General features: G+C 37.0%; 5 protein-coding genes across 9 annotated transcripts in view; 1 reads left to right on the top strand and 4 right to left on the bottom strand.

Annotated features, from left to right (window-relative positions):
- Positions 1 to 1,003: 1,003 nt before the first annotated feature.
- LOC122079017 (loganic acid O-methyltransferase-like) lies at positions 1,004 to 2,785 on the top strand. The gene is made up of 3 exons (XM_042645232.1): positions 1,004 to 1,278; positions 1,389 to 2,045; positions 2,261 to 2,785. The coding sequence occupies exons 1-3, from the start codon at positions 1,180 to 1,182 to the stop codon at positions 2,603 to 2,605; spliced, it is 1,101 nt and encodes a 366-aa protein (XP_042501166.1). The 5' UTR covers positions 1,004 to 1,179; the 3' UTR covers positions 2,606 to 2,785.
- A 1,476-nt stretch (positions 2,786 to 4,261) lies between these two features.
- LOC122079766 (RNA-dependent RNA polymerase 1-like) lies at positions 4,262 to 11,283 on the bottom strand. Its single transcript, XM_042646476.1, has 5 exons — positions 11,108 to 11,283; positions 10,285 to 10,825; positions 7,353 to 9,235; positions 6,753 to 6,903; positions 4,262 to 5,255 (listed from the first exon to the last, which is right to left on the bottom strand). The coding sequence occupies exons 2-5, from the start codon at positions 10,816 to 10,818 to the stop codon at positions 4,983 to 4,985; spliced, it is 2,841 nt and encodes a 946-aa protein (XP_042502410.1). The 5' UTR covers positions 10,819 to 10,825; positions 11,108 to 11,283; the 3' UTR covers positions 4,262 to 4,982.
- LOC122079846 (probable RNA-dependent RNA polymerase 1) lies at positions 4,425 to 4,901 on the bottom strand. The gene has a single exon (XM_042646598.1). It carries the CDS (start codon positions 4,899 to 4,901, stop codon positions 4,425 to 4,427), a length of 477 nt encoding a protein of 158 aa, XP_042502532.1.
- A 2,059-nt stretch (positions 11,284 to 13,342) lies between the features above and the next one.
- On the bottom strand, positions 13,343 to 19,022 carry LOC122080020 (probable RNA-dependent RNA polymerase 1). Of its 4 annotated transcripts, none has more exons than XM_042646875.1 (5): positions 18,826 to 19,022; positions 17,960 to 18,518; positions 15,733 to 17,609; positions 15,177 to 15,327; positions 13,343 to 14,392 (listed from the first exon to the last, which is right to left on the bottom strand). In XM_042646875.1, the coding sequence occupies exons 2-5, from the start codon at positions 18,491 to 18,493 to the stop codon at positions 13,559 to 13,561; spliced, it is 3,396 nt and encodes a 1,131-aa protein (XP_042502809.1). In that variant the 5' UTR covers positions 18,494 to 18,518; positions 18,826 to 19,022; the 3' UTR covers positions 13,343 to 13,558. The 4 variants fall into 4 exon arrangements, with proteins under 4 accessions (XP_042502809.1, XP_042502808.1, XP_042502810.1 ...); XM_042646874.1 differs by having other exon boundaries at positions 17,960 to 18,512; XM_042646876.1 differs by having other exon boundaries at positions 17,960 to 18,496.
- A 3,280-nt stretch (positions 19,023 to 22,302) lies between these two features.
- Positions 22,303 to 24,578, bottom strand: part of LOC122079799 (probable RNA-dependent RNA polymerase 1) — a 7,055-nt gene continuing 4,779 nt past the window's right edge. For both annotated transcript variants that reach the window (XM_042646524.1, XM_042646523.1), the window contains exons 4-5: positions 24,270 to 24,420; positions 22,303 to 23,294 (exon numbers count right to left, since the gene is read on the bottom strand). In XM_042646524.1, the coding sequence (XP_042502458.1) occupies positions 22,494 to 23,294; positions 24,270 to 24,420 (952 nt within the window). In that variant the 3' untranslated portion in view covers positions 22,303 to 22,493. The remainder of the gene's footprint in view (positions 23,295 to 24,269; positions 24,421 to 24,578) is intronic.

Raw genomic sequence — 24,578 nt, 5'->3', positions numbered from 1 at the left:
TGGGATTTTTTTTTTTTTTTTTTTGATAGAGAAAAAAATATGAAAAGTGTATCGATAACATCAATCTAGTTTTTGTTGGAATTTTACACACATTGTATGTAGAAACGCAACCCTAAAACGATGCAGAAGATAATGGAAAAACAAAACAAACAATGCACACAGATTTTACGAGGTTCGGCAAGGTTGCCTACGTCCCCGGTGAGATGAGATCCTGCTTCACTATCAATGGAGAATAGGGTTACAATGCTCTTCCTCACACCTCTCCGTATTGCTTGCATTACAGAGAAAGAAACCCTCGCTACAAATATATAGCGGAAAAAACCCCTAATCCGGATCAAATTACAATTTCCAACCTAATCCGGATTAAACTACAATTGCCCTCAAATAAAAAAATTCGAGCGGGGGGCTGCGCCCCCCTACACCCCCTGCTGTGCAGGGGGGCCTCCTGCCCCCCTTGCAACCCCCACGGCCCGCTAACCGGCTAGCGGGACTACCGTCCTGGCTGTCTAGGTGCTGCACCAGTACTCCCTGGATTAAACTGCGACGGAATACAAGACATCATACACCAACAATTGTATATATATGGCACGATGTAAAAACTTATAGGTACTTACTCGCCATCAGAACTCTATTGTAGACTTATAATTATGAGTCTATGAGATGTCATATCTTCTTTTTTTACAGCAACAACATTCAAAACTTTAACTCAACTTGATGAGTCGGCTATATAAAAATTTTAAACAAGAATAAATACGAGAATCCATGCAAAAAGATTGATAAATTATAACTAATTATAATACGTGATAACTCTCAAAAATCTATTCTTTTTCTAATCTCTTCTTTCTAATCAGTTAATCACTACAAATCAACTGTAACTTCTGCAGTTACAGTTGAAGGTTATATTCCCAGTCTTCCTGCGTTAATGTCAGTGGGAGGCAGCTGAATCACGCAGAGAATGTGACGTTATTTTATGGATAAAATTTTCCTTCCCCTTTTTCTTTTCTTTGAAACTTGAAGCCTTCCACTATTGGAAATTGAACTTAATTAATAGTTTCTTACTACCTTCTACTACTCAGGTCTCAGGCGCATCCTACATGAGAACCAACATAGTTTGTGGATTTCCAACTATAAGACTTTAAATTGTCTTTGTTTGAGAGAGAGAAAGAGAGAGAGAGAGAGATGGGAGAGATGGGAGAAGAAGAAATCATATCATCCAAAGCTTTACCAATGAAAGGAGGAGATGGCCCTTACAGCTACACTAAGAACTCCTACTGTCAGGTACTGATTTAAGCAATAGTTACACTATTAATTACTTGCATAATTCACCCTCTTCTTATATATGATTATGATTAAGTGATGATGAGAAAACTTGTGTTTGTTATTTGCAGAGAGTGGCTTTGGACAATATAAAAGAGATGATCAATGAAGCAATTGCAGAGAATCTTGACATCAAACACCTCTCTCCTATTTCAAATACATTTTGCATTGCAGATTTGGGCTGTTCAGTTGGACCCAATACTTTTACTTCCATGAATGACATAATGGAAGCCACAGTACTCAAGTACCATTCTGAAGGCCTAAGTTCAAACCTTCCTGAATTCCATGTCTTCTTCAATGACCACACAGCCAATGATTTCAATACTCTCTTCACTTCTCTCCCACCAGACCGACAATACTTCGCCGCCGGCGTTCCGGGTTCTTTCTACATCCGTTTATTTCCAAAAGCTTCTCTTCACTTTGTTCACTCTTCTTTTGCTCTCCATTATCTCTCTAAACTACCAAAAGAGATTACAGACAAGAACTCTCCTGCATATAACAAAGGGAAGATCAGTTATCCAACCTCCTCAAAGGAAGTTGTGGAAGCTTATGCATCTCAATTCTCTAAAGACTTTGAATCCTTCTTGAATTTCAGGGCTGAAGAGCTTGTGTGTGGAGGGTTGATGGTACTTATCATGACAGGTATTCCAGATGGGTCATCTCGTTTCCAAGCCATTGGTGCAACTCTTGATGTTCTTGGGTATTGCCTCATGGATATGGCTAAAATGGTAAGGTTATTTCACAATCAAGTTAAAACAAATATCACTCGTCAAGACTTGGATAAAACGTATCCTTAAAAGCCAACCATTAAGGAAAAGGGTACCCAACTATCCATTCACATTCACATCTAATATGAGATTATATTGCTTTCTCGTGGAATCCCAACAATCTACCCTTTCATGCAAAATGCTTATATTAGTCATGTTTAATGAAAATTTTGCAGGGACTAGTGAGTGAAGCTAAAGTGGATTCCTTCAATTTCCCTGTCTATAGTCCATTTCGCCGGGAGGTTGAGGAGTTGCTTGAAAGAAACAGATGTTTCAGTGTCGAGAGATTTGAACTGGTGACACGAACACGAGATGTTGCAGCGACCGATGTACAGGCCGTTACGAAGCATGCAAGAGCTGTTACAGAGGAAATGATCAAGCAACGCTTTGGAAGTGAGATCATAGATGAACTCTATGAACGGGTCTTCCAAAAATTACAGGAGTTTCCCCAGTTCTTAGATGGTATCTTCAAGAGATCAACTCAATTATTTGTGGTTCTCAAGCGCCAAGCAATGGATTGATCCTCTTCTTTCTTTACATCTTTATCTTCTTTGTTCTTTTTCTTTTTTTAATAAAGATAACAATCCCTTTTAGCAAATAAAGACATGCACTGGATTAGTACACCAATGTCACTGCCCATTTCATGGTTTCCCTTTGTTTTGAATTATAGGAGATTGTTTCTCTATCCTTCTTTTTCCAAAGCCTCTCTCCAGTGTGCACTCTTCTTTTCCTCTCCATTCTTCCTTTAGAATACAAGTGGCAGACAAGAACCATTTTTGGATGGAACAAAGGGGGGATCCATTAAGTGCTTCAGTTTAAGTGGGGGAGGCATATGCATCTCAAATTCTTAATTCAATTGTTCAAAGACTAGAGTGGGGGAGTCCTTGAATGCTAGAGCACAGGAGCTGATCACAAAGGAAATGATCAAGGAACATAGATGAATTTTTTGATCAGGGTCTTTGAGAAATTTTTAGAAGAAATCAACTCAGCTAGCAATTTTGAGAGTGAGGGAGAAGTAATCATCATTTGTTGTAGTCATGGATTTTATCAAGTCCCACTAAGCAATTTTTTTTGGAATGCCACTAATATTTAAAATATATATATATATATATATATATTATCTTTCTAACACAGCCCTAAAAGGTCATTTGACCATGCTATTCTTATAAAATTTGGAAGGATATAGGAGGAAGATTAGTTTCATAATATAGACAGCCCCAGTTTCTTAATAAATTTGATAATTATATTAAAGAAAGATTTGTTTTTTATTTATTGAAAGGGGGGGAAACACTCACAAAGTGAAGCAACAAATCAAGAAGACCCACCCACACTTAATCCCTCAGGAGAGAACAACAGTCAATCTTCGGTCCAGTTTCAGTCGGACTGAACCAGTTTTCAGGCTGGACAGGGTCAAACTAAGATGGTCGGTCCACTAAGAGAAGACTTGGTTTCGGTTTCCTTTTATCGGGTTCTTATCAATTTGATCTCAACATCGATTCCATTCAGTTTAATATATATATATATACATTATCTGGGGAAAATTTTTCTGTTCTCGCTGTTTTATTGGTTTTGTATCGCTTTTGGTTGATTCAATTTATATTGGTTTCAAAAAGAACAACCCATAGCCAGACTGATAATGGTTTGCTTTGGTCCAGCTGAACCGGTCTGTTTTCGGGCAGTCCCACCAGTTCAAGCTGAAATTGATAATATTGGCTTCTTGATGGCATCAAAAGTTCATAAAGAAGACAGCCAGTATAATGAATAACAAAAACACCACCTATGTTATTTCAATCCAATCTCACATGTTAGAATATTAGTAACATACTGGTTGAAAAGTCAACACCTTCAGAAAAATTGGGCCAGTTGAAACAAGGGAAAGAGTCCTATACATGATGATCCACATGATTACACTGGGTAACTAAATTTGACATCTGGCCAATCTACAAAATATCCCATCCATCCAATGGTCAGAGCTAATCCTTCCACAAGGAAGAGGTAGCCATAGGTCCTGAAAATACTGTCCAAAAAAAAAAAAAAAAAAAAACACTCAATATGGCCTGCGTGTATATATATATATATGTTTGGCAAAGGCCTGTGCATATATACATATAAGGAAAAAGACAACATCCAAATGGTGCAAACTGTGGAATCAAATCATTCAAATGGTGCAAACTGTGGATCCAAATCACCTAAATGGTGCAACACTAATCTTCCTATTTACATCATACATTAAGCATATAGTTCAGTCAAGCCTTACCTACTTACACAACTAAATCGTTTCTTGCAATCCAAACATACAGAAAAATAAGAAACATAAAAATTTAAAGGGTACCATGCTATTCAACCAAGCGTCAAACCATCTGCGAATTGGCGTTCCAGTGATGATAAATGAAGTGACCTTCTGATACTGCTTTTGTCCTTCTTGATCTTTACCAGCTTATCATAGATGCACCATGGAAAACTTAGGTAATGGTCCCGATTCATTCCCTCATTATAACATCCCCAGTAATCAGGATGATATGTTACATGATACCAAGCTGATGCCTTAGCATATACCTTGTCGGGTGCTGAGCCTGACCCCAGTCCCACATCAAACCATCTCCTTGCCTTCTTCTTTAAAGACTTGACTTCCAATCCAATTGCATCCCTATCCCATTTCTTGGAGAATGACTTTTCTGTCTTCGTGATACACTCACTGAGGATCTGTGCCTCAGTTTTGATCCCATAATAACTCATCAGGTTTCCCGACTTAGAATCATACTCACCTTTGTAATAATAAGCATCATCGATGTAATCCTCAAAGCCATCAACCTCCATGTCACGGTCATAAGATTTCCTTGCCACCTCCTTAGTAAATTTTGCGAAGGTTGTGTGAGATGCTTTGTTTTTTATCTCTCTCTACAGTTTTCCAATCACTCCTCGTGATTCATAGGTTGGCTTGTCAAGCTTTTCCATGAAATCTGGATATTCCCTGACGTGTAGATGACTTGGAATTTCAGCAGGTACACCAGTCTTTGGGAAATCAACAGCAATTGAGAAAAGCCTTGCAAGCTCTATACATTTATTGCTTTCTGCCTTTTCTGGTTCCTTGTCAGCTAATACTGTGTGAGCATTTGCAATCATTCCAAGGCTTTCATTCACTATGTAGTTCGTGAAGTACTCCTCAACTTGCTGTAATTAAAAGAAGAAAAAAGCCATGCCACCAAGGGATTTTCAGTTCAACATCATGATGAAGAATTAGTGCAAGAATCTAAGACCATTGATCTTAGAAGTACAAAATGAATGCAACCGACGATTAGAAGCACACCTTGAGATAGGCTAGTAAAAAAACATGGCCTAGATACAAGTTTTAACATCAAACAATGGGGATGGCTGGATACATATCAAGCAAATACCTTTCCAAGTAACCAAGTTCACCAATTTTGTTTTCTCCCATGGTTACCAATGTGTCCAAGAACTTTCTTGGGTCCAAGGAGATAGCATGCCTGATTGACACTTCGCGAGTTTATGTTGATTTAAGTTTTATTTCTTTGTTGTTTGATGAATAATTTATTTATTATATGTTGGTTTTCTCATATTAGGTCATTATTAGCATAAGTATATCATTGCATTGATACAACTTCTATGCTGCATAAAAGCATACTTACATAAAATTATCATTGTTATATTACATTGTCATACACTACACGAGTACACGTAAATAGAAAGTAAATATGAAGAAATAAAATTAATGAAAAGATTGTGATAAAATAAACTACACATTTGATGGAGATCCAAATCTTGAAGGCATTAGGGGGTGTTTGGTTCGGTAAATCTTTGGGATGACATTCTTTAGAATGATAATTCTTAATTTTTGGAGTTGTTTGGTTCCACTAGGATGACCCTCATAAGTGAGTATCCTACTTCTCATGAATGACCATATTACAAAGGATGTGTTCCAAATCTGAGTTTACCTCAACACTTAAACTCAGATTTGAGCAACCTTTTTATCACCTAGTATAAAAGAAGAAAGTGGAAAGATATTCTCTACGGAAGCCAATATCTTAACCCGCGAGAAACATGCACTAGCCTTAAGGCAACCAAACGATTTTTCAAAAAGAAACATAATTCAGAAGAATATCTATCAAAAGATTGACATTCATATCCGATACATACACCATTTGATTTGCCAAACCAAACACCCCCTTAGGCAATCCTCAAGGGAACCATGTCTGCAGGTTGCTATGTAAAAATCAAATCGCTAGTCATTTGATACCATGCACATGCATAGACTTTAGAATTGGACTATGCGGTAGAATTTACATAATAAAAGAATAACCCAGTGCACGAGGCTCCCGCTACTGTAGGGTCTAGGAGGGGCATATGTACGCAGCCTTATCCCCGCTTCACAGGAGAGGCTATTTCCAAGTTTTGAATCTGTGACCAACATGTTGTAATAGTGCAACTTCACCGTTGTGCCACAAGCTCGCCCACTTAGAATTTACATAATAAATCATTATAATACCATAAGAAGTTCAAGGACCATTCTTCATTATCCAATTGTATCAAAATGATCAATACAAGGACAACTTCATGGCAAGCACTAAATTAAGAAGTTAGTGGGAACCAGAATCTATATGGAGAAGTATAAAAAGTTTCAGAGTGCATCATAATGTGCAAGACTAGTACCTCAATTGTAACGTCGTGGTCCAGGGAAATAGTTTCTGCTGGGACATACTCCATTGGTTGGATTTGACGAGGTGGAATAAGTGCAGGGTCCCAGCTTACAAAGTATGTATCTCCATCTAAATCACTTCCTGAACATTCATTCGGGTGTGGTCTACAACCACAATTCACATTACATTAGAAACCAGTTTCACACGAGGAAAAGTTGAGATCTATACAGAGCATTAACACAAAAGGAATGAAATAATAGCAAACTATTTGAGAGAGAGAGAGAGAGAAAAACAGAGGAGGGGGGGCTACAACCATTTCTGTTGTGAAAGCAGTTGAGAAGGAGCTTCTGCTATATTAGAATTCAAAGCATCCATGTGTTTCAGTTCTAAAATAAAACCAAAGCTTTAAGAAGAGAGAGAGAGAGAGAGGGGGGCTCAACCCTTGATGTAAAGATAAAATTCAGGTAGAGTGTATCCTGGATGGTATAACCTATGTTTGCAAAAGCATCTGTTTAATGCAAGTCAAACTTAGATCCAGAATTTAGATCACAAAAATATTGCAGACTCAACTTTATTAGAAATATACAATAAAAAGCCATGTTAAATTTCTCACCTTGCACCTTTTTGTGGGAAAACAATGCAATCAACCATATGGTTCAATGCTGGGACATCAATGGCTTGCAAAACACGCACATCACCAGGATGCAAGCATGGGTTTTTAGCAACAGTTACGTTTTCCTTAATAATTTTTTTCTGGTGTGATTCATTTCCACGAATCATGTGCCCAATGCTAGAAACTTGGACAAATACTTGCCCATATTCCAAAGTTCCAGTTTCGTCCAGACATCCCATTAATGATCTTCCATTTGAAACAAATATCCTAGTCTTCATCCGCAGTTCTTGCAGCTTTGCTGCCCGGAATGTTTGTAGCATCATCAAAAGGAATGGTTCAGAATGAGGCTCATAACCACATATCAACATTTCCTTGAGAACATTACTGTTTTCACCTGGAGACATCAGCTCAAGTGCTTCCAGTGCCCTCAATGGATCAGTTAGAATAACATCCAGTTTGTCTACAACCTGCTTTTGCTTCTCTTGAAAAATATGGTCTTTCACACCAAGTGTTGACAAAAGAGTGATTATCTGACGATTGAGGAAGCAAGGCTGATACTTGCTCCATGCCAGAACATCTAGTTTTGTATTCTGTGATTCATATTTACACATGCTCTTCCTTAAGGATAATTTCATTGTTGATGTAGGATCTACAGCCACAACACCCTTGTAGCCACCATATCTTATTTGAAAGGCAGATGGAGTAGAGCTTTTTAAGCCACATTTTTCTGCAACTTGCCTAGCAAAATCAGCAGAAATTTTGCCAATCCCATCTGAGAAAACATATTTCACCTGACCTCTTACCAATTCTATGTCACATATATTTTCAAATTCACGATTGGAAACATCAAGAGTAGCTGTGGAAGAACTGAAAGATTGACCCAATCTAGCAGCATACTTTGCCACATTTCTTATTCCACGAAAATCACCCATCCAATCTCTTATCGTTGCAGCTGTAAGCCCATCATCCGTTTCCGCAAACATCCATGCAGAATTATCACGCAACTGACTTGATGAGAAGGCAAGAAAATCAAATCTCTTTTCTCCAATAACTAAGCCATCTCTTAAAGTAGAAAATATTCTTTTATAAATTCCAGTACGTCTTTCTTCAACGGCAGAAGGTGTACGTGGAGATAAATCTGTTGAATACAATTTATCTGAATCCTCATCAACAAAAGATACACGAATAAAATTATCAATGTATTTAGAGAAGTTGCGTAGCACACGATTGGAAACATTAATCTCCGGACCACAGAAGTACACTTTACTAGGGGTTATTTGAACCCTGCGGACATATACCAAGCCGGTACCTCTGGAAATAGAAGGAGACTTAGGCAGACGATTGGATTTACGGTAGCTTCCATATTGCTTAAGGAGCCACTTGACAGGTTCATAGCAGCATTCTTTTAAATGATACAGCTCCTCCAAGGCATGCTCTATGTACTTAACTGGATTGTGGGCAGGATGAACCAACTTGAAAAAATTGGCATCAAGTGTTGGCCCCGCAAGGCACCCATTCTGAACCAAGGAACACACCTTAAAGAGAATTTTATATGGAAATCTCTCCAACTCAGGGATATCAGGAGGGCCAACAATGGGGACTAGATCCAAATTGCGGGAGAAAGCTGATCCACTCTTCAAAATGAACTGACCTTCATCTTCTTCATAGTAGATAAAATGTTCTTTGAAATCCAGAAGTTCACAGTTGTATGAAAGTTCCAAGCACATGGCAGAAGATTGCCCAATACAACATGAGGGAGTGAAATCCGTTGCTCTATCCCACTGATCATTTGAAGCATCCATAAAATAGTTTAAAATAGGATCTTCATATGAAAGCTCTGAAGAGCGTACAGCTTTCTCATAGATCATAGGAACACCAAGTACCTAAAAGTTTTACGTCAGCTGTCTTCACTCACTAGTATTGTGAAAGATTTCTAATGTTCAAAGTAGTTGACTACTGTTGGACTATGTAACTTTATAGTAAAAATAGCAAATAGCAAGCAGCAGAATTTGGAGTTGAGAGCTTGAACAAATGAGGTAGTACACTATTGAATTCAAATCAGTTGCAAACATACAATATAAGTAAGCTTGTGTCCAATCCAGCACCACATAAAATTAATGTATAAATCACAATTTAAAAATGGTAGGAATCATAGTTGTCAAGGCGACTAGGCAACCCAAGGCGTTGGGGGGGGCACTAAGGCAACAAGGTAGGCGCATAGGTGCTCTAGGTGTGCATTAGTGACTATATGTAATATTGTAATGATGATTTTATATGATTATATTTATATGCAACATAGATGTCATATCAATGCAATATGATATAATTATGCTAGTAATGGCCTAATACAAGAAACCAACATATGATAAAAAAAGTATAAGATATTATATTATCAGAAAACAAAGCAGATGCAGATCAGATGGATAGCATCTCAGAATGATAGAATCCAGAATGGAGAGCTGTACTGTTGCATCACAGATGCAAAGGGAGCTTTTGTGCAGCCTGCTGCATGGTTAATTCAGCCTTACCAGTCTTTGAGGGAATGAATTGTGGGTTACCAACGAGACCAATCAGGCAGCCTTAGCCAAATCATTGTAGATGGGGGTTTACAATTTCTTGTTGATCGCAGACATGACTACAATATCCACATAAATTAACTATAAATGTCGGAATTACGGTATACCTATAAATTTTTGTACTAACGATCAGAAAATTTATGGTGTCTGAAATCAGGCACACAGAATTCCAATTGCAAAGGTAAGATCACATCCAAATTTACTTAGGCAAGAGGACTATTACACATTCATATTTAGAAATATGACAGGATTACAACCATTACAAGAACAACGACATGTTCAATCCATGCCATAGACAAAATCAAGACCAAATGTAAATAGACAGCAATAAAGAAACTACTTCCAAGGGATCATACCTGAATTAAGAGAAACTTGTATCTATTTTGACCATCTGGACGACGAAGCTGGATTTTCCAAATGTCCTCATAAGAGAGTTCAAGCTTATATTCTACTCCGCCATAAGACAAGAAGAAGTATATCTTCCGCAATTCAAAACCAAAGTTTACCATAACATTCTGCCCTGACCAGAGAACAAAGAATTGGTCATCTGAAACCTGACAACCAAAATGCAGTTTCGTATGCTCCAAATTGAAAATCGATGGCCTTGGCTTTGGTACTATATCGCGATCCATAACCCAAACCTTCAAATAAAAAGTACCATAACGCAGGCGCAGGGGCCCATTGACCAAGTTGGTTATAATTTCAGCACTTGTAGCAGTTGTAAATTGCACACTAGCAAAAGCAAGCGCCCGTCTACGAGGTTTTCGTTTCTGGAGTTTGATTTTCAGTGCATAAACAGTTCCATTTCCAGTGTGACCCTCCAGAAATCCCTTAATTGCTTCTGCAGTAACAGTATGAGGGAACCCAGAGAGCTGAATCGTCTTCCTCATTCTACAACTAAAACAAACTGCAAATCATTAAGCAACACATATATGAAGAAAATATGTGTAGAGATAGAAACTTCAAAATGTCATGACCTGGACACTCTACCTCGACAACTCTTACAGTTATAGCCATTAAAGATACCAAAAAAGAAAGAAGGAATCACAAAATAAAATTCCAAATAGAATGTACATTAAGCCATTGTTGATCATCTCATACAAAATTCAGGAAGACAAAAAAGGAAGGAAACACTAACAAAGATCACAAGATAAACCAAAAGAAAGTGATTCAACTCACCTCAGATGTCCAAATCTTTGTTTAAGTTTCTTCAAATCACACAAAGCTTAGATCTGCTTTCAAGGTAAGAAATAGTAAGTTGTAAAGCAGGGAAGTAGTACTAGTAAACGAAGGAGATCATCACAGTATCCATGATCGCTGCTCTCAAAGGAAACCTTCAAAGTCGGTGTGGAAAAAGGAAAGTTGTTTCCCATTTTAAATTAGACCTGAGACTTTTAGTTACTTGAACTGTTCCAATGGAAAACCGTTGGATCAGAATCTTTTGATGATGTGGGGCCCATTATACTTAATAGGATGCTCAATTAAACGACACGTGGAATTTTCATTTTAAAACGAGGTTAATATAACTCATTTATTAATTTTATTTTAAGTCAACCAAGTCCTCTCCTTTCGTCTAGGAATGACATGGCGCGTCAGTGGGGTCTATTTAACTTGCCCTTACTGCATGTGTCGCGTTCCATCAAACCAAACTAAATCTGATCAATCTGTTTGTTAATGAATGATGTGTGCACTTCAAATGTACAATCTAGTGGGACCATGAAGGGTTTTTTTTTTTTTTTTCAATAAATAAATCCAAGTTCACACGTTTTTCCTCCATGTCAGCACAAATGCAGGTCTATTGAAAAAAAAAAAAAAAAAAGCACAAATGCAGAAAAGCTTTTTGAACCAACCAATAAGAATGTAGAGATGGAGCCTTCGCGAAAGGCGTGGAATGGATAATGGGACTAACGGTACGGCCGTGGGGTGGAGGCTTTTTTTTTTGGTAAAGGATGGAGACCTTTGTAACGAATCTTGATATTGAAGAATGCTTGATGGATCTCCATTTTACCATGCACGGATGCACCCCCTCATGGTGTATGCTCTACAGTCATTGGATAAACGTTTACACAACCTCTCACATTTCACTGAAATGTCTTAAATAACTCCCCGCCTTTTTTCTGCACCATAAGAAGGTTCAATTGATTAGATTGCAGAACACTCTTTTATTTTTTTATTTTTTTTAGGGGTAGAATTACAAAACACTTTCTTTGATGATATAACAATCACAAGGTCACAAGTATCGGATCTAATTAGGTTGTGTTTGATAGTTATTCAGAAAAATATTTTCATTTTATAGGAACAAAAAAATGGAATAAAACGTTTGGTTGTCAACTTAGTGTTTTTCGATTTTTTAGAACAAAAAGGGAAAAAAGCATTAAAAATACAAAATGATGGAACGACTAAACCTTGTTTCCATCATTTCGGTTTCATTCCAAAAAAAAAAGGTAATTTTTCCTTAAACATGTTCATCAAATATATATATATATTATTAAACAATATTTTGACACAGAAACTAAAAATTATATTTTTGACACGAAACATCGTTTCTGAAACTGAATGACAACCAAACGTAGCCTTAATGAATCAAATCAGGGAATCGAAGTTGCAACACTATGACATGGTGGTTAATAACTTCTGCTAATAATTTTAGTACGTGGAAAGGTAATGAACAACTTAGATAGACCACATGTAAAATTTAATAACCCATTTCAATCATATAGTCCATCTTGTTTGTTTCTTTTTCCTCAATTCTCCAATTGTGTATATGTTCTTCTAAGAATATTTGAACTTTTCAGAATAATTTAAAGTTTCTATGTTGGCATGTGTAAAAAGTGAATAAGTCTTAGAATTGAATTGAATCACGATGTTTACATAGTTAAGAATAAGAAACCATGATATGCTTATGTGTGTGTCATGCGAAATTGTCACTGCACGTTTACCTATCCATACTTTATTCACTGACCCTTATGGAGAAATAGGGAGAAATGGGTTATCATCTGGTCTTTTTAGGTCCACCTAACTGGTTAATTTTCCAATTCATTTCTACATGTAATATTGACTTATTTATTTTTTGGTCAGAACCCTAGATAATATTCAATTCAAGATTGCATCTAAAGTCCATTTATGATCCATCAAGACAATGCCAGTATCTGAATACCTTAACTTCCTCAAGTGATGGAAACAAATTCGAGATCTCTAGTCCAGTGTGCCACTCTGATACATCTTAGAGGATTTAGAATAATATTGAAATCAATGGATAACTAACCATTGAGAATATCATTAATATTAAAATCACAAAATAAAATGATTTATACATATGCATATATGGAAGGCTCTATCCTTGACGTGCAAGACATCGTAGCCTGTTATCCACTCCTTGGTGGTTTGTACTATATAATTCGAACACCATCCAAATGGTGCAAACTGTCGAATCAAATATTCATAGTATCAACAACTAGAAAGTAGAAATGCAATCTTCAATAGTTAGGGTGAAGCTTTCCTATTTACATCACATTCGGCATAGTTCAATCAAGCCCTTTACCTATTTACACACATAAATGGTTTCTACCAATCCAAAGATACAGAAAAATAAGCAGACATCAGAAATTTAAATTAAGGGTACCATGCTTTTCAACTATGCCTCAAACCATCTGCAAAGTAGTGTTCCAGTGAACTTGTGATACTGCTTTTGTCCTTGATCTTTATCTTCTTGATCTTTATCAGCTTATCATAGACACACCATGGAAAACTAAGGTAATGGTCCCGTTTCATTCCGTCATTGTAACAGCCCCAGTAATCAGGATGATATGTTACATGATACCAAGCTGATGCCTTAGCATATGCCTTGTCGGTTGGTGAGCCTGGCCCAAGTCCATCATCGAACCATCTCCTTGCCTCTTTCTTTAAAGACCTAACTTCCAATCCCATTGCCTCCTCCGCGTCCCATTTCTTTGTGAATGATTTTGCCATCTTCATCATACTCCCACTGAGGATCATTGCCTCGGTTTTGATCCCATAATAATCCATTAGGTTTCCCAACTTAAAATCGTACTCACCTTTGTAATAATAAGCATCATCAATGTAATCCTCAAAGCCATCAAACTCCATGTCAGGGTCATAAGATTTCCTTGCAACCTCCTCAGTAAATTCTGTAAAGGATGTGTGTGGTACTTTGTTTTTTATATCTCTGTACAGTTTTCCAATCACTCCCTGTGATTCGTAGGTTGACTTGTCATCATCCTTTTCCATGAAATCTGGATATTCCTTGACACGTAGACGATGTGGGATTTCAGCTGGTACACCAGTCTTTGGAAAATCAACAGCAATTGAGAAAAGCCTCGCAAGCTCTATACATTTATTGCTTTCTGCCTTGTCAGGTTCCTTGTCAGCCAATACTGTGTGAGCATTTGAAATTATTCCAAGGCTTTCATTCACTATGAAGTTTGTGAAGTACTCCTCAACTTGCTGTAAGAAGAAGAGGAAAAAAAAAAGGCATGCCACCAAGGGATTTTTAGTTCAACATCACGATGAAGAATTAGTGCAAGAATCTCAGACTATCGATCTTAGAAGTACAAGATGAATGCAACTGATAAATAGAAGCACACCCTGAGATAGGCTTGTCTAAAAAACATGGCCTAGATGCAAGTTTTAACATTAAACCATGGGGATGTGTTGGATACATATTGTAAACAATACACTTCCTAACACATATCAAGCATATACCTTTTCCAGTTAGAAAGTTCACCAATTTTGTTTCCTTTTCCTGTAAGCAAGCTCACCAATTTTGTTTTCCTTAATGCTTAGAGAACATAGTACTAGAACTTCTGTATGTATCAGATTCTAGTATGGAAGCTCAGAAAGCTTCAGTTGAAAAATCAAAAGAGAATATGCTCCAGAATCATTATCAAAAGTGAAAGGAAGAAACAGAAAGTAAACTACGCATTCAAATGGAGATCCAAATCTCCAAGGCATTAGGCAATCCTCATGGGAAACATGTGTACAAGTTTCGAGATAGAAATCAAATCGCTAGTCATTTGATACCATGCACATGCACAACTTTAGCATTGGACGATGGGATAGCATTTACTTAATAAATCAATATAATACCATAATAAATTCCAAGGAACATTCTTCATTATCTAATTGTCTCAAAATAATCAATACAAGGACAACTTCATGGTAAGCACTAAATAAACGAGTTAGTGGGAACCAGAATTACATCAAGCATCACAATATGCAAGACTAGTACCTCAATTGTAACATCGTGGTCCAAGGAAATAGTTTCTGCCGGGACATACTCCATGGGTTGGATTTGACGAGGTGGAATAAGTGCAGGGTCCCAACTAACAAAGTATAGATCTCCATCTAAATCACTTCCTGAACATTCATTCGGGTGTGGTCTACAACCATAGGTCAGATAGCATTAGAAACCAGTTTCACACAGGTAAAAGTTGAGATCTACACAAAGCAATTACACCAAAGGATGAAATAAAGGAAAAGGAGAGAGAGAGAGAAAGAAAGAAAGAAAAAGGGAGGGCGCAGGGGCCCTCAACCTTTTTTTGTTGTGAAAGCAATTGACTACAACCTTCTGCTATATAAGCATTCAAATGATCCTCCATGTGTTTCAGTTCTTTTATAAACCCAAGTTACAAGGTAAAGTCACATCCTGGATACTATAACCTATGTCTGCATAAGCATCTGTTTGACGTTCAGTCAAAACTTAGATCATTAATTGAGGTCACAAAAATATCGCAGACTGAGTAGTTAAACTACACTACAAGAAAAAGGCATGTAAAATGTCTCACCTTTCTCCTTTTTGTGGGAAAACAATGCAATCAACCATATGGTTCAATGCTGGGACATCAATGGCTTGCAAAACACGCACGTCGCCAGGATGCAAGCATGGGTTTTTAGCAACGACTACATTTCCCTTAACAATTCTTTTTTTCTGGTCTGATTCATTTCCACCAAACATGTGGCCAATGCCAGAAACTTGGACAAATACTTGCCCATATTCCAAGGTTCGAGTTTCATCCAGACATCCCATTAATGATCTTCCATCTGGAACAAATATCCTTGACTTTGTCCGTAGTTCATTCAGCTTTGCTGCCCGAAATGTTTGTAGCATCAGCGAAAGGAATGGTTCAGCATGAGGCTCATAACCACACATCAACATTTCCTTCAGAACATTACTGTTTTCACCTGGAGACATCAGCTCAAGTGCTTCCTGTGCCCTCAATGAATCAGTTAGAATAGCATCTAGTTCATCTACAGCCTGATTTTGCTTCTCTTGAAAAACATGATCTTTCACACCAAGTGTTGACAAAAGAGTGATAACCTGACGATTGAGGAAGCAAGGCTGATATTTGCTCCATGCCAGAACATCAAGTTTTGTGTTTTGCGATTCATACTTACACATACTCTTCCTCAAGGATAATTTCATTGTTGATGTAGGATCAACAGCCACAACACCCTTGTAGCCACCATATCTTATTTGAAAGGCAGAAGGAATAGAACTTTTTAAGCCACATTTTATTGCAACTCTCCTAGCAAAATCAGCAGAAATTTTTCCAATCCCATCCGAGAAAACATATTTCATCTGTCCTCTTTCCAGCTCAATGTCAGGGATACTCTCAACTTCATCCTTACGAACGTTAAGAGTTTCTGTGGAAGAACCGAAAGATTGACCCAATCTAGCAGCATACTTTGCCACATTTCTTATTGCACGAAAATCACCCATCCAATCTCTTATCCTTGCTGCTGTAAGCCCATCATCTGTTTTTGCAAACATCCATGCAGAATTTTCACGCAACTGACTTGATGAGAAGGCAAGAAAATCAAATGTCTTTTCTCCAATAATTAAGCCATTTCTTAAAGTAGAAAGTATCCTTCTATAAATTCCAGTATGTCTTTCTTCCTTGGTACATGGAGATAAATCTTTTGAATGCAGTTTATCAAAATCCTCGTCAACAAAAGATACACGAATAAAATTATCAATGTAGTTATGGAAGTTGCGTAGCACACGATTTGAAACATTAAACTCTGGACCACAAAAGTACACTTTACTAGGGGTTATTAGAACCCTACGGACATATACCAAGCCGGTATCTAAGAAAATAGAAGGAGAATTAGGTAGACGATTGGATTTACGGTATCTTCCATATTGCTCATGGAGCCACTGGACAGGTTCATAGCAGCACTCTTTTAGATGATATAACTTCTCCAAGGCATGCTCTATGTACTTAACTGGATTGTGTGCAGGATGAACCAACTTAAAAAAATTGGCATCAAGTGTTGGCCCAGCAAGGCACCCATTCTGAACCAAGGAACACACCTTAAAGAGAATGTCATATGGAAATCCCTGCAACTCAGGAACATCAGGAGGGCCAACAATGGGGACTAGATCCAAATTACGGGAGAAAGCTGATCCACTCTTCAAAATGAACTGACCTTCATCTTCTTTATAGTGGTCAAAATATTCTTTGAAATCCAGAAGCGAACAGCTGCATGAAAGTTCCAAGCACATGGCAGAAGATTGCCCAATACAACATGAGGGAGTGAAATCGGTTGCTCTATCCCACTGATCATTTGAATCATCCATACAATAATTTAAAACAGGATCTTCATATGAAAGCCCCGAAGAGCGTACAGTTTTCTCATAGATAAGAGGAACTCCAAGCACCTAAAGGTTGAAGAAGTTATGTCAGCTATCTTCCCTCAAAAGCTTTGTGAAAGATTACGAATGTTAAAACCCGTGACATTATTGTAGGACTACATTACTTTGCAGTAAAAATGGTAAATTACAAGCAATAGAATTTGTATTTGAAACTCAGACCAGTTCATCTGTGTTATCTTACAAGACCTTGAATTATGATATGTCTCAGACCTTGGATTATTATGCATTTTATATATAGAAATATAACAGGATTCAACCATTACAGGAACAATGACATCTTCACTACATGCAACAGAAAAAATCATGATTAAAAAGAAATAAGCAGCAATATAGAAACTACTTCAGAGGGAGCATGCCTGAATTAGCAGATACTTGTAACTATTTTGACTATGTGGATGACGAAGCTGGATTTGCCAGATATCCTCATAAGAGAGTTGAAGCTTATACTCTACTCCGCCATAAGACAAGAAGAAGTATATCTTCCGAAGCTTAAAACCAAAGTTCACCTTAACATTCTGCCCTGACCAGAAAACAGAGAATTGATCACCAGAAACCTGACAGCCAAAATGTAGTGTCGTATTCTCCAAAGTGAGAGTTGAGGACCTTGGTTTGGGTTCTATATCACGTTTCATATCCTTAACCTTCAAACAATTAGTTCCATAATACAGTTGCAGAGGCCGATTAACCAAGTAGGTTATCATTTCAGCACTTTCAGCAGATGCAAATTGTACAGTAGCAAAAGCAGAAGTCCGACTAACTGATTTTGGATTCTGGATCTTTATTTTCAGAGCATAAATAGTTCCATTGCCAGTGTAACGTTCCAGAAATTCTTTAACTGCTTCTGCAGTAACATCAGTAGGGAACCCAGAGAGCTGAATCGTCTTCCCCATATTCTACAAGAAATCCAAACTGGAACTTCATGTGGTTTAATACCAGAATACATATATGAGATTCAATAAAAATGAAGAACGATTACCAATAAAGAAAGAAGGAATCACAACATAACATTGCAAATAGAATGTATATTTCTTCATACTTGATCATCTGATACAAAATTCAAGGGGACAGAAGTAAAGGGTACAAGAAAAAGAAAGAAATACCGAAAAAGATCACAAGATGAAACAGGAACAGAAATCAGAAACCAAAGAAACATAAGAACCTTCATACCCAACCCATTTCGTAAGAAAAAAAAAATTACACAGAGATGAGAAAATCAACTCACCCCAGAGACCTAATTATCCAAAGCTAAGAATTTTCTTCCAATCACAGAAAACTGAGAGGTGCTTTCAAGATAAGAAATAGTTAGTTGTATAGCTAGGAAGTAGAACTAAAAAACGTAGGGTCATATAATCCATGATTACTACTCTCGAACAACACCCTCAATCGCTTCTGGTCTTACTATATATATATTCCTCTGTTCCTAATTTTATATTAGACCTCATAGCAGAGTAGCTGAACAGCCCCGAGCCCATGTTCTCATGGAAAACTGCTAGATCAGAATCTTTTGATGATGTGGGTCCATTTATCAATTTCATTTTCCGTACAGAGTTCTTGTCTTTTTCTTTTTTGTTCTATTTTCTGTTTAAAGTCAATCAAAGTGGTCTCTCTTGGTCGGAGGAATGACTTGGTGGGTCCATCTAACTTGGGTTCCTTGCATGTGTCGCATTCCATCGAAGAAAATTTAAATCCACACTAAATCTGGTTACGATCAAAATGAGCGATGATCTTGAATTCTTGATTATCGTACCTAGATCATCATCTCCTTAGAAAGTTGACGATCAATTCAGGGGTCTGTATATCAGACGACCACGGCTCATCTGATGAGGTCAAAATGACATATTGTATAATTACACTTTGTATGCTTGTTCTTCTTTTTTATCTGTTTTTTTTTTTTTTCCTAAGTTTCTTTTTAGATTCCTTTCTTCTATTGGTGGTAATTTTACTTTTACATCTCTTGATAATTACAACAGCAACAATAACTAATTTTTTTTTTTTTTTGGTAAAACAATAATAACAAACTTGGTCTTATACTCTTATCTCAACTTAATGGGTTGATTACATAGATTCATAAAAAATGATTTTCACGAAACTTGTCATTGATCAGAGCAACTCCAAAAACAACTTTAATATGTTCAATAATCATCACCATTCATAAAAGGAGAAGAGTTTTCAATTTTTTTGTTTAAAAGCATTGCTTGCACATTGTAAATGCACACATGATGCAAGAACATCAATTAGAAAGAAAATAAGGCATTTCATGAGGAACGGGGCAGTCATTTCACCACCCTTTATTTTGACATAGCCACTTTGTTCTTGAACAAAGTCCATTTTTGCACGAAAACTAATGGCATCATAAACATAAATGATAGATTTAAGTTTTATTATTTATTATTATTTTTATCTGAAGTTCACATTGGAAAATGGAAGACCAGTGATAGATGGAACCTTGGCGAACAAGCAAAAGGTGTGGATTGGATATTGGACCTAAACATATGGTTTGGGTGGAGCCCATTGACCTTGACCTTGACCATAAGGATTGGAAAAGACTTGGTGGTATCGATACTCTCATTTTTCTTTTGGGCAAGGGAAAGTTATCAGTTGGCAAAAGTAGGGGTGCAACAGGGCTGGGTTAGGCTGGGCTTCTTAAAACCCTAGCCCAACTCTTAATCTCCTTAATTGGGCTCAAATCCCCCCTGATCCTGACTCAGGGTCGCAAAACTTCAACCCAGGCCCTATCCTTCAGGGTTCAGCCCAACCTTTACCCGTCCTAATTGGCCTTGATTTTTAGGGTCGGGCCGGGATGACCTTGACCCTGACCCTAACCCTCGTTTGCCATCAAGGGCTAGGATGGCCCTGATTGACCCTGACCCTAGTTTGCCATCAAGGGCCGGGTATACCCTGACCCTGACCCTGACCCTACAAAATATGAAATAGCTTAAAAATAAAAAGTATTCATAATAAAGAGGAAATAAAAAACACAAAGTTACAAATTACCTATTATGAAGAGAACATCCTAAAGCAAACATTCAAATAATACAAATAACTCTAACTATTATAATAAACAAAGAGTAATCTTAATAAAGTAAATAATCTAAAAAATTTCAATTATTTGTCATGATAAACAAAGTGATCATCCTAATAAAACAAACCGCAAGAAAACTTAACCTCGACTTGATGAGAGTAAAGAAAAAACTTCAAGTTCAAGGAACAATATATATATATATATATATATAATTCAAATAATACAAATAACTCTAACTATTATAATAAACAAAGAGTCATCTTAAGAAAGTAAATAATCTAAAAAATTTCAATTATTTGTCATGATAAACAAAGAGATCATCCTAATAAAGCAAACTGCAAAAAAACTTAACCTCGAATTGATGAGAGTAAAGAAAAAACTTCAAGTTCAAGGAACAATATCTATATATATATATATATATATATTGCTAATAAAAGTCGATAATAAATATTCATATCAACAATTACATATTGATTTAAGATGGTAATTTAAAAATATATATTAATTATTTTTCATTTTATTAATAATAATTACTAGAATATATTTTATTTTATTTTTTATTTTTTTGGTAGAAAAAGGAAAAGAGATATTGTTTATTGGTAAAAAAAAGGTAAGAGAGATTGGTGAGATTGTGAGAAGATATATTAGGAGTTTTGAGGTGTCAATGACTCAATGTGAAGTAATATATAAAATTAGGTTAAAATCAAGGTCACAACTAAGGTCAACATCAGGGGCAAAAATCAGAGCCGAATAGGGCCAATCAGGGCCAAAAGTCAGGGTAAAAAAATCAAGGCCGGGTTTAGGGCGGCCTGGGAGGGCCAAAGACATCAACCCTTACCTGCCCTGACTTTGACTCAGGGTAAAAAATTTCAAGGTCGGGCCGGTCCTCAGGGCCAAAATTTTCAGGTCAGTACATGTTCGGGATCAGGGCGGGCCAAAGGAGGGTCTGGGTCGTCAGGGCCAAACTTGCACCCCTAGGCAAAAGCATCTTCAGCGAATATAGCATTTTTCTTTTTCTTTTTTCTAAATGAAAATAAGATTAAATTAAGAGAATAAAAACATATGTTCATGGGGTATCGTATATAATCAGAAGGATGGATTAGACTCTCAAGAGTTGGTAAATTTGTTAATACAAGGAATAACACTCCATGGTGTAGCTCCATTAGACCAAAAAGCGATGTGTATTAACAGATGTCTTTAGTTCGAGTTTTTCTATGACTGATCTGTTATACGGGTTGGGTGTCGCTGCATGTAACCAGAGTTTACCCTTCGGACTGAATCGTCAAACCGAACAAGTTCAAGGGTTCCTCATTAACGAAAAAAATAATAATGCAAGGAACAACTAAGTGGCGGCCATGGGAGAATTATACTCTGCTTTATGATATTTCAGAACTAATGGAATCTTTTGAATATGTTGGTATTGTTAAAAGGAATAGACAACTGATATCTGTTGCCCTTTGGTGGGCTATGTTGGCAAGAGTTCATTCAGATTTCTACTTTCTAATCATACTTGCTCCTAAATCCTCTGCATCCCTCGTAAAAAAATACATAGGTTTCAAAGAAACCAAATAAAATAGAAGGTGATTGCCACACTTGAAATAAGAGCCTTCTTCTCAGACTTCAGTAGAGAGGGATCAGATAGAAAAAAAAAGGAAAAGGAAAAGGAAACCATGCACATGGTGCAAACTATGGATTCATATATTTATAGCATTATCAGCAACTAAAAGACAATATTCTTCCTATTTACATCACATTCAGCATAGTTCACTCAAGCCCTCTACCTATTTACACTCTTAAATGGTTTCTACCAATCCAACCATACAGAATAATAAGCAACATTAAAAATTTAATGAAGGGTACCATGGTTTTCAACCAAGCCTCAAACCCTGTAGTGACCTTGTGATACTGCTTTTGTCCTTCTTGATCTTGATCAACTTATCATAGACACACCATGGAAAACTCAGGTAATGATCCCGTTTCATTCCCTCGTTGTAAAATCCCCAGTAATCAGGATGATAAGTTACATGATACCAAGCTGATGCCTTAGCATATGCCTTCTCCGGTGGTGAGCCTGACCCAAGTCCATCATCAAACCATTTCCTTGCCTCCTTCTTTAAAGACCTAACTGCCAATCCGATTGCCTCTGCATCCCGTTTCTTTGTGAATGATTTTGCCAACTTCATGATACTCCCACTGAGGATCTCTGCCTCTGTTTTGATCCCATAATAATCCATCAAGTTTCCCAACTTTGAATCATACTCGCCCTTGTAATAATAAGCATCATCAATGTAATCCCCAAAGCCACCAAACTCCATGTCAGGGTCATAAGATCTAATTGCCACCTCCAGAGTAAATTTTGTGAAGGATGTGTGTGATGATTTGTCTTTTATATCTCTGTACAGTATTCCAATCACTCTCTGAGATTCATAAGTTGGCTTGTCAGGCTTTCCCATGAAATCTGGATATTCCCTGACATGTAGATGATCTGGAATTTCAGCTGGTACACCAGTCTTTGGGAAATCAACAGCAATTGAGAAAAGCCTTGCCAGCTTTATACATTTATCGCTTTCTGCCCCATCTACTTCCTTGTCAGCAAATACTGTGTGAGCATTTGCAATGATTCCAAGGCTTTCATTCACTATGTAGTTTGTGAAGTACTCCTCAACTTGCTGTAACATGAAGAAAAAAAGGCAAACCACCAAGGGATTTTCAGTTCAATATCATGATGAAGAATTAGCGAAAGAATCTTAAGACCATTGATCTTAGATTTATAAACTAAATGCACTGACAATTAGAAACAAACCTTGAGATAGGTCTTGTAAAAAGAACATAGCTTAGATGCAAGTTTTAACATCAAACCATGGGAATGTAGTATACATATCAAGATACATTTCGCAGTAAGCAATTTCACCAATATTTTTTTTCTTTTGCAACAAATAGTATCTAGTACTATCAAGGGAATTCTTAAAGAACATAGTAATAGGACCAGGTATGACAAATCAGATCGGATCAGCTGATTTCTGGCTTCTAAACCCTGACTGTAACTGCAGTATATATCAGATTCTAGTATGGGAGCTCACATAGCTTCAGTTGATCTAGGTCGAGAGAGAAAGCTAAAGAAACATTATCAAAAGTGAGGAAGAAACAGAAAGTAATTATGAAGAAATAAGGTATACAGGATTGATGAAAAAACTTTGATAAAATAAACTATGCATTTGATGAAACTGATTTGATGGAGATCCAAATCTCCAAGGCATTATCCAATTCTCAAGGGAGCCATATGTACAGGTTGCTATTTAAAAATCAAATCCCTAGTCATTTGATACTCTGCACAAGCATAAACTATAGCACTGGGACAATGCAGTAGCATTGACATAATAAATCAATATATATATATATATATATTGGAGCAAAGACCCCCAACTCAACTGAGTGAGGGGAAGGGGACATAATAAATTGATATAAGACCATAAGAAGTTCAAAGGAACATTCTTCATTATCCAATTGTCTCAAAATGATCAATACAAGGACAACTTCATGGCAAGTACTAAATAAAAAAGAAGGCGGGAACCAGAATCTATATGGAGAAATACTACAAAGTTTGAGAATATATCATCATGTTTCATAATGTGCAAGGTTAGTACCTCAATTGTAACATCGTGGTCCATTGAAATAGTTTTTGCTGGGACATACTCCATGGGTTGGATTTGACGAGGTGGAATAAGTGCAGGGTCCCAACTTACGAAGTATATATCTCCATCTAAATCACTTCCTGAACATTCATTCGGGTGTGGTCTACAACCACAGTTCAGATAACATTAGAAACCAGTATCACACAAGGAAAAGTTGAGATCTATACAAAGCATTTACACCAAAGGAATGAAATAAGGGAAAACTATTTGAGGAGAGAGAGAGATAGAGAAAAAGGAAAACAGGGTGTGGGGGGGGGGGGG

This window comes from Macadamia integrifolia, chromosome 5 (assembly GCF_013358625.1).
Source record: "Macadamia integrifolia cultivar HAES 741 chromosome 5, SCU_Mint_v3, whole genome shotgun sequence".
NCBI classification, from domain to species: domain Eukaryota; kingdom Viridiplantae; phylum Streptophyta; class Magnoliopsida; order Proteales; family Proteaceae; genus Macadamia; species Macadamia integrifolia.
This window is presented reverse-complemented; position numbering and strand designations above follow the sequence as displayed.

What these genes read in the sequence shown, in the direction of transcription:
- LOC122079846 (XM_042646598.1), bottom strand. Translation starts at nt 4,901, where the DNA reads ATGGAGGTTGATGGCTTTGAGGATTACATCGATGATGCTTATTATTAC.
- LOC122079766 (XM_042646476.1), bottom strand. Translation starts at nt 10,818, where the DNA reads ATGAGGAAGACGATTCAGCTCTCTGGGTTCCCTCATACTGTTACTGCA. An exon ending in ACAAGTTTCTCTTAATTCAG is followed by an intron (nt 9,236 to 10,284) that starts GTATGATCCCTT and finishes TAAAACTTTTAG; the next exon opens with GTACTTGGTGTTCCTATGAT. An exon ending in TTCCCACAAAAAGGTGCAAG is followed by an intron (nt 6,904 to 7,352) that starts GTGAGAAATTTA and finishes TTGTGGTTGTAG; the next exon opens with ACCACACCCGAATGAATGTT.
- LOC122080020 (XM_042646875.1), bottom strand. Translation starts at nt 18,493, where the DNA reads ATGGGGAAGACGATTCAGCTCTCTGGGTTCCCTACTGATGTTACTGCA. An exon ending in ACAAGTATCTGCTAATTCAG is followed by an intron (nt 17,610 to 17,959) that starts GCATGCTCCCTC and finishes TTCAACCTTTAG; the next exon opens with GTGCTTGGAGTTCCTCTTAT. An exon ending in ACCACGATGTTACAATTGAG is followed by an intron (nt 14,393 to 15,176) that starts GTACTAGTCTTG and finishes TTCTTCTTACAG; the next exon opens with CAAGTTGAGGAGTACTTCAC.
- LOC122079017 (XM_042645232.1), top strand. Translation starts at nt 1,180, where the DNA reads ATGGGAGAGATGGGAGAAGAAGAAATCATATCATCCAAAGCTTTACCA. An exon ending in CTAAGAACTCCTACTGTCAG is followed by an intron (nt 1,279 to 1,388) that starts GTACTGATTTAA and finishes TGTTATTTGCAG; the next exon opens with AGAGTGGCTTTGGACAATAT. An exon ending in TCATGGATATGGCTAAAATG is followed by an intron (nt 2,046 to 2,260) that starts GTAAGGTTATTT and finishes AAAATTTTGCAG; the next exon opens with GGACTAGTGAGTGAAGCTAA.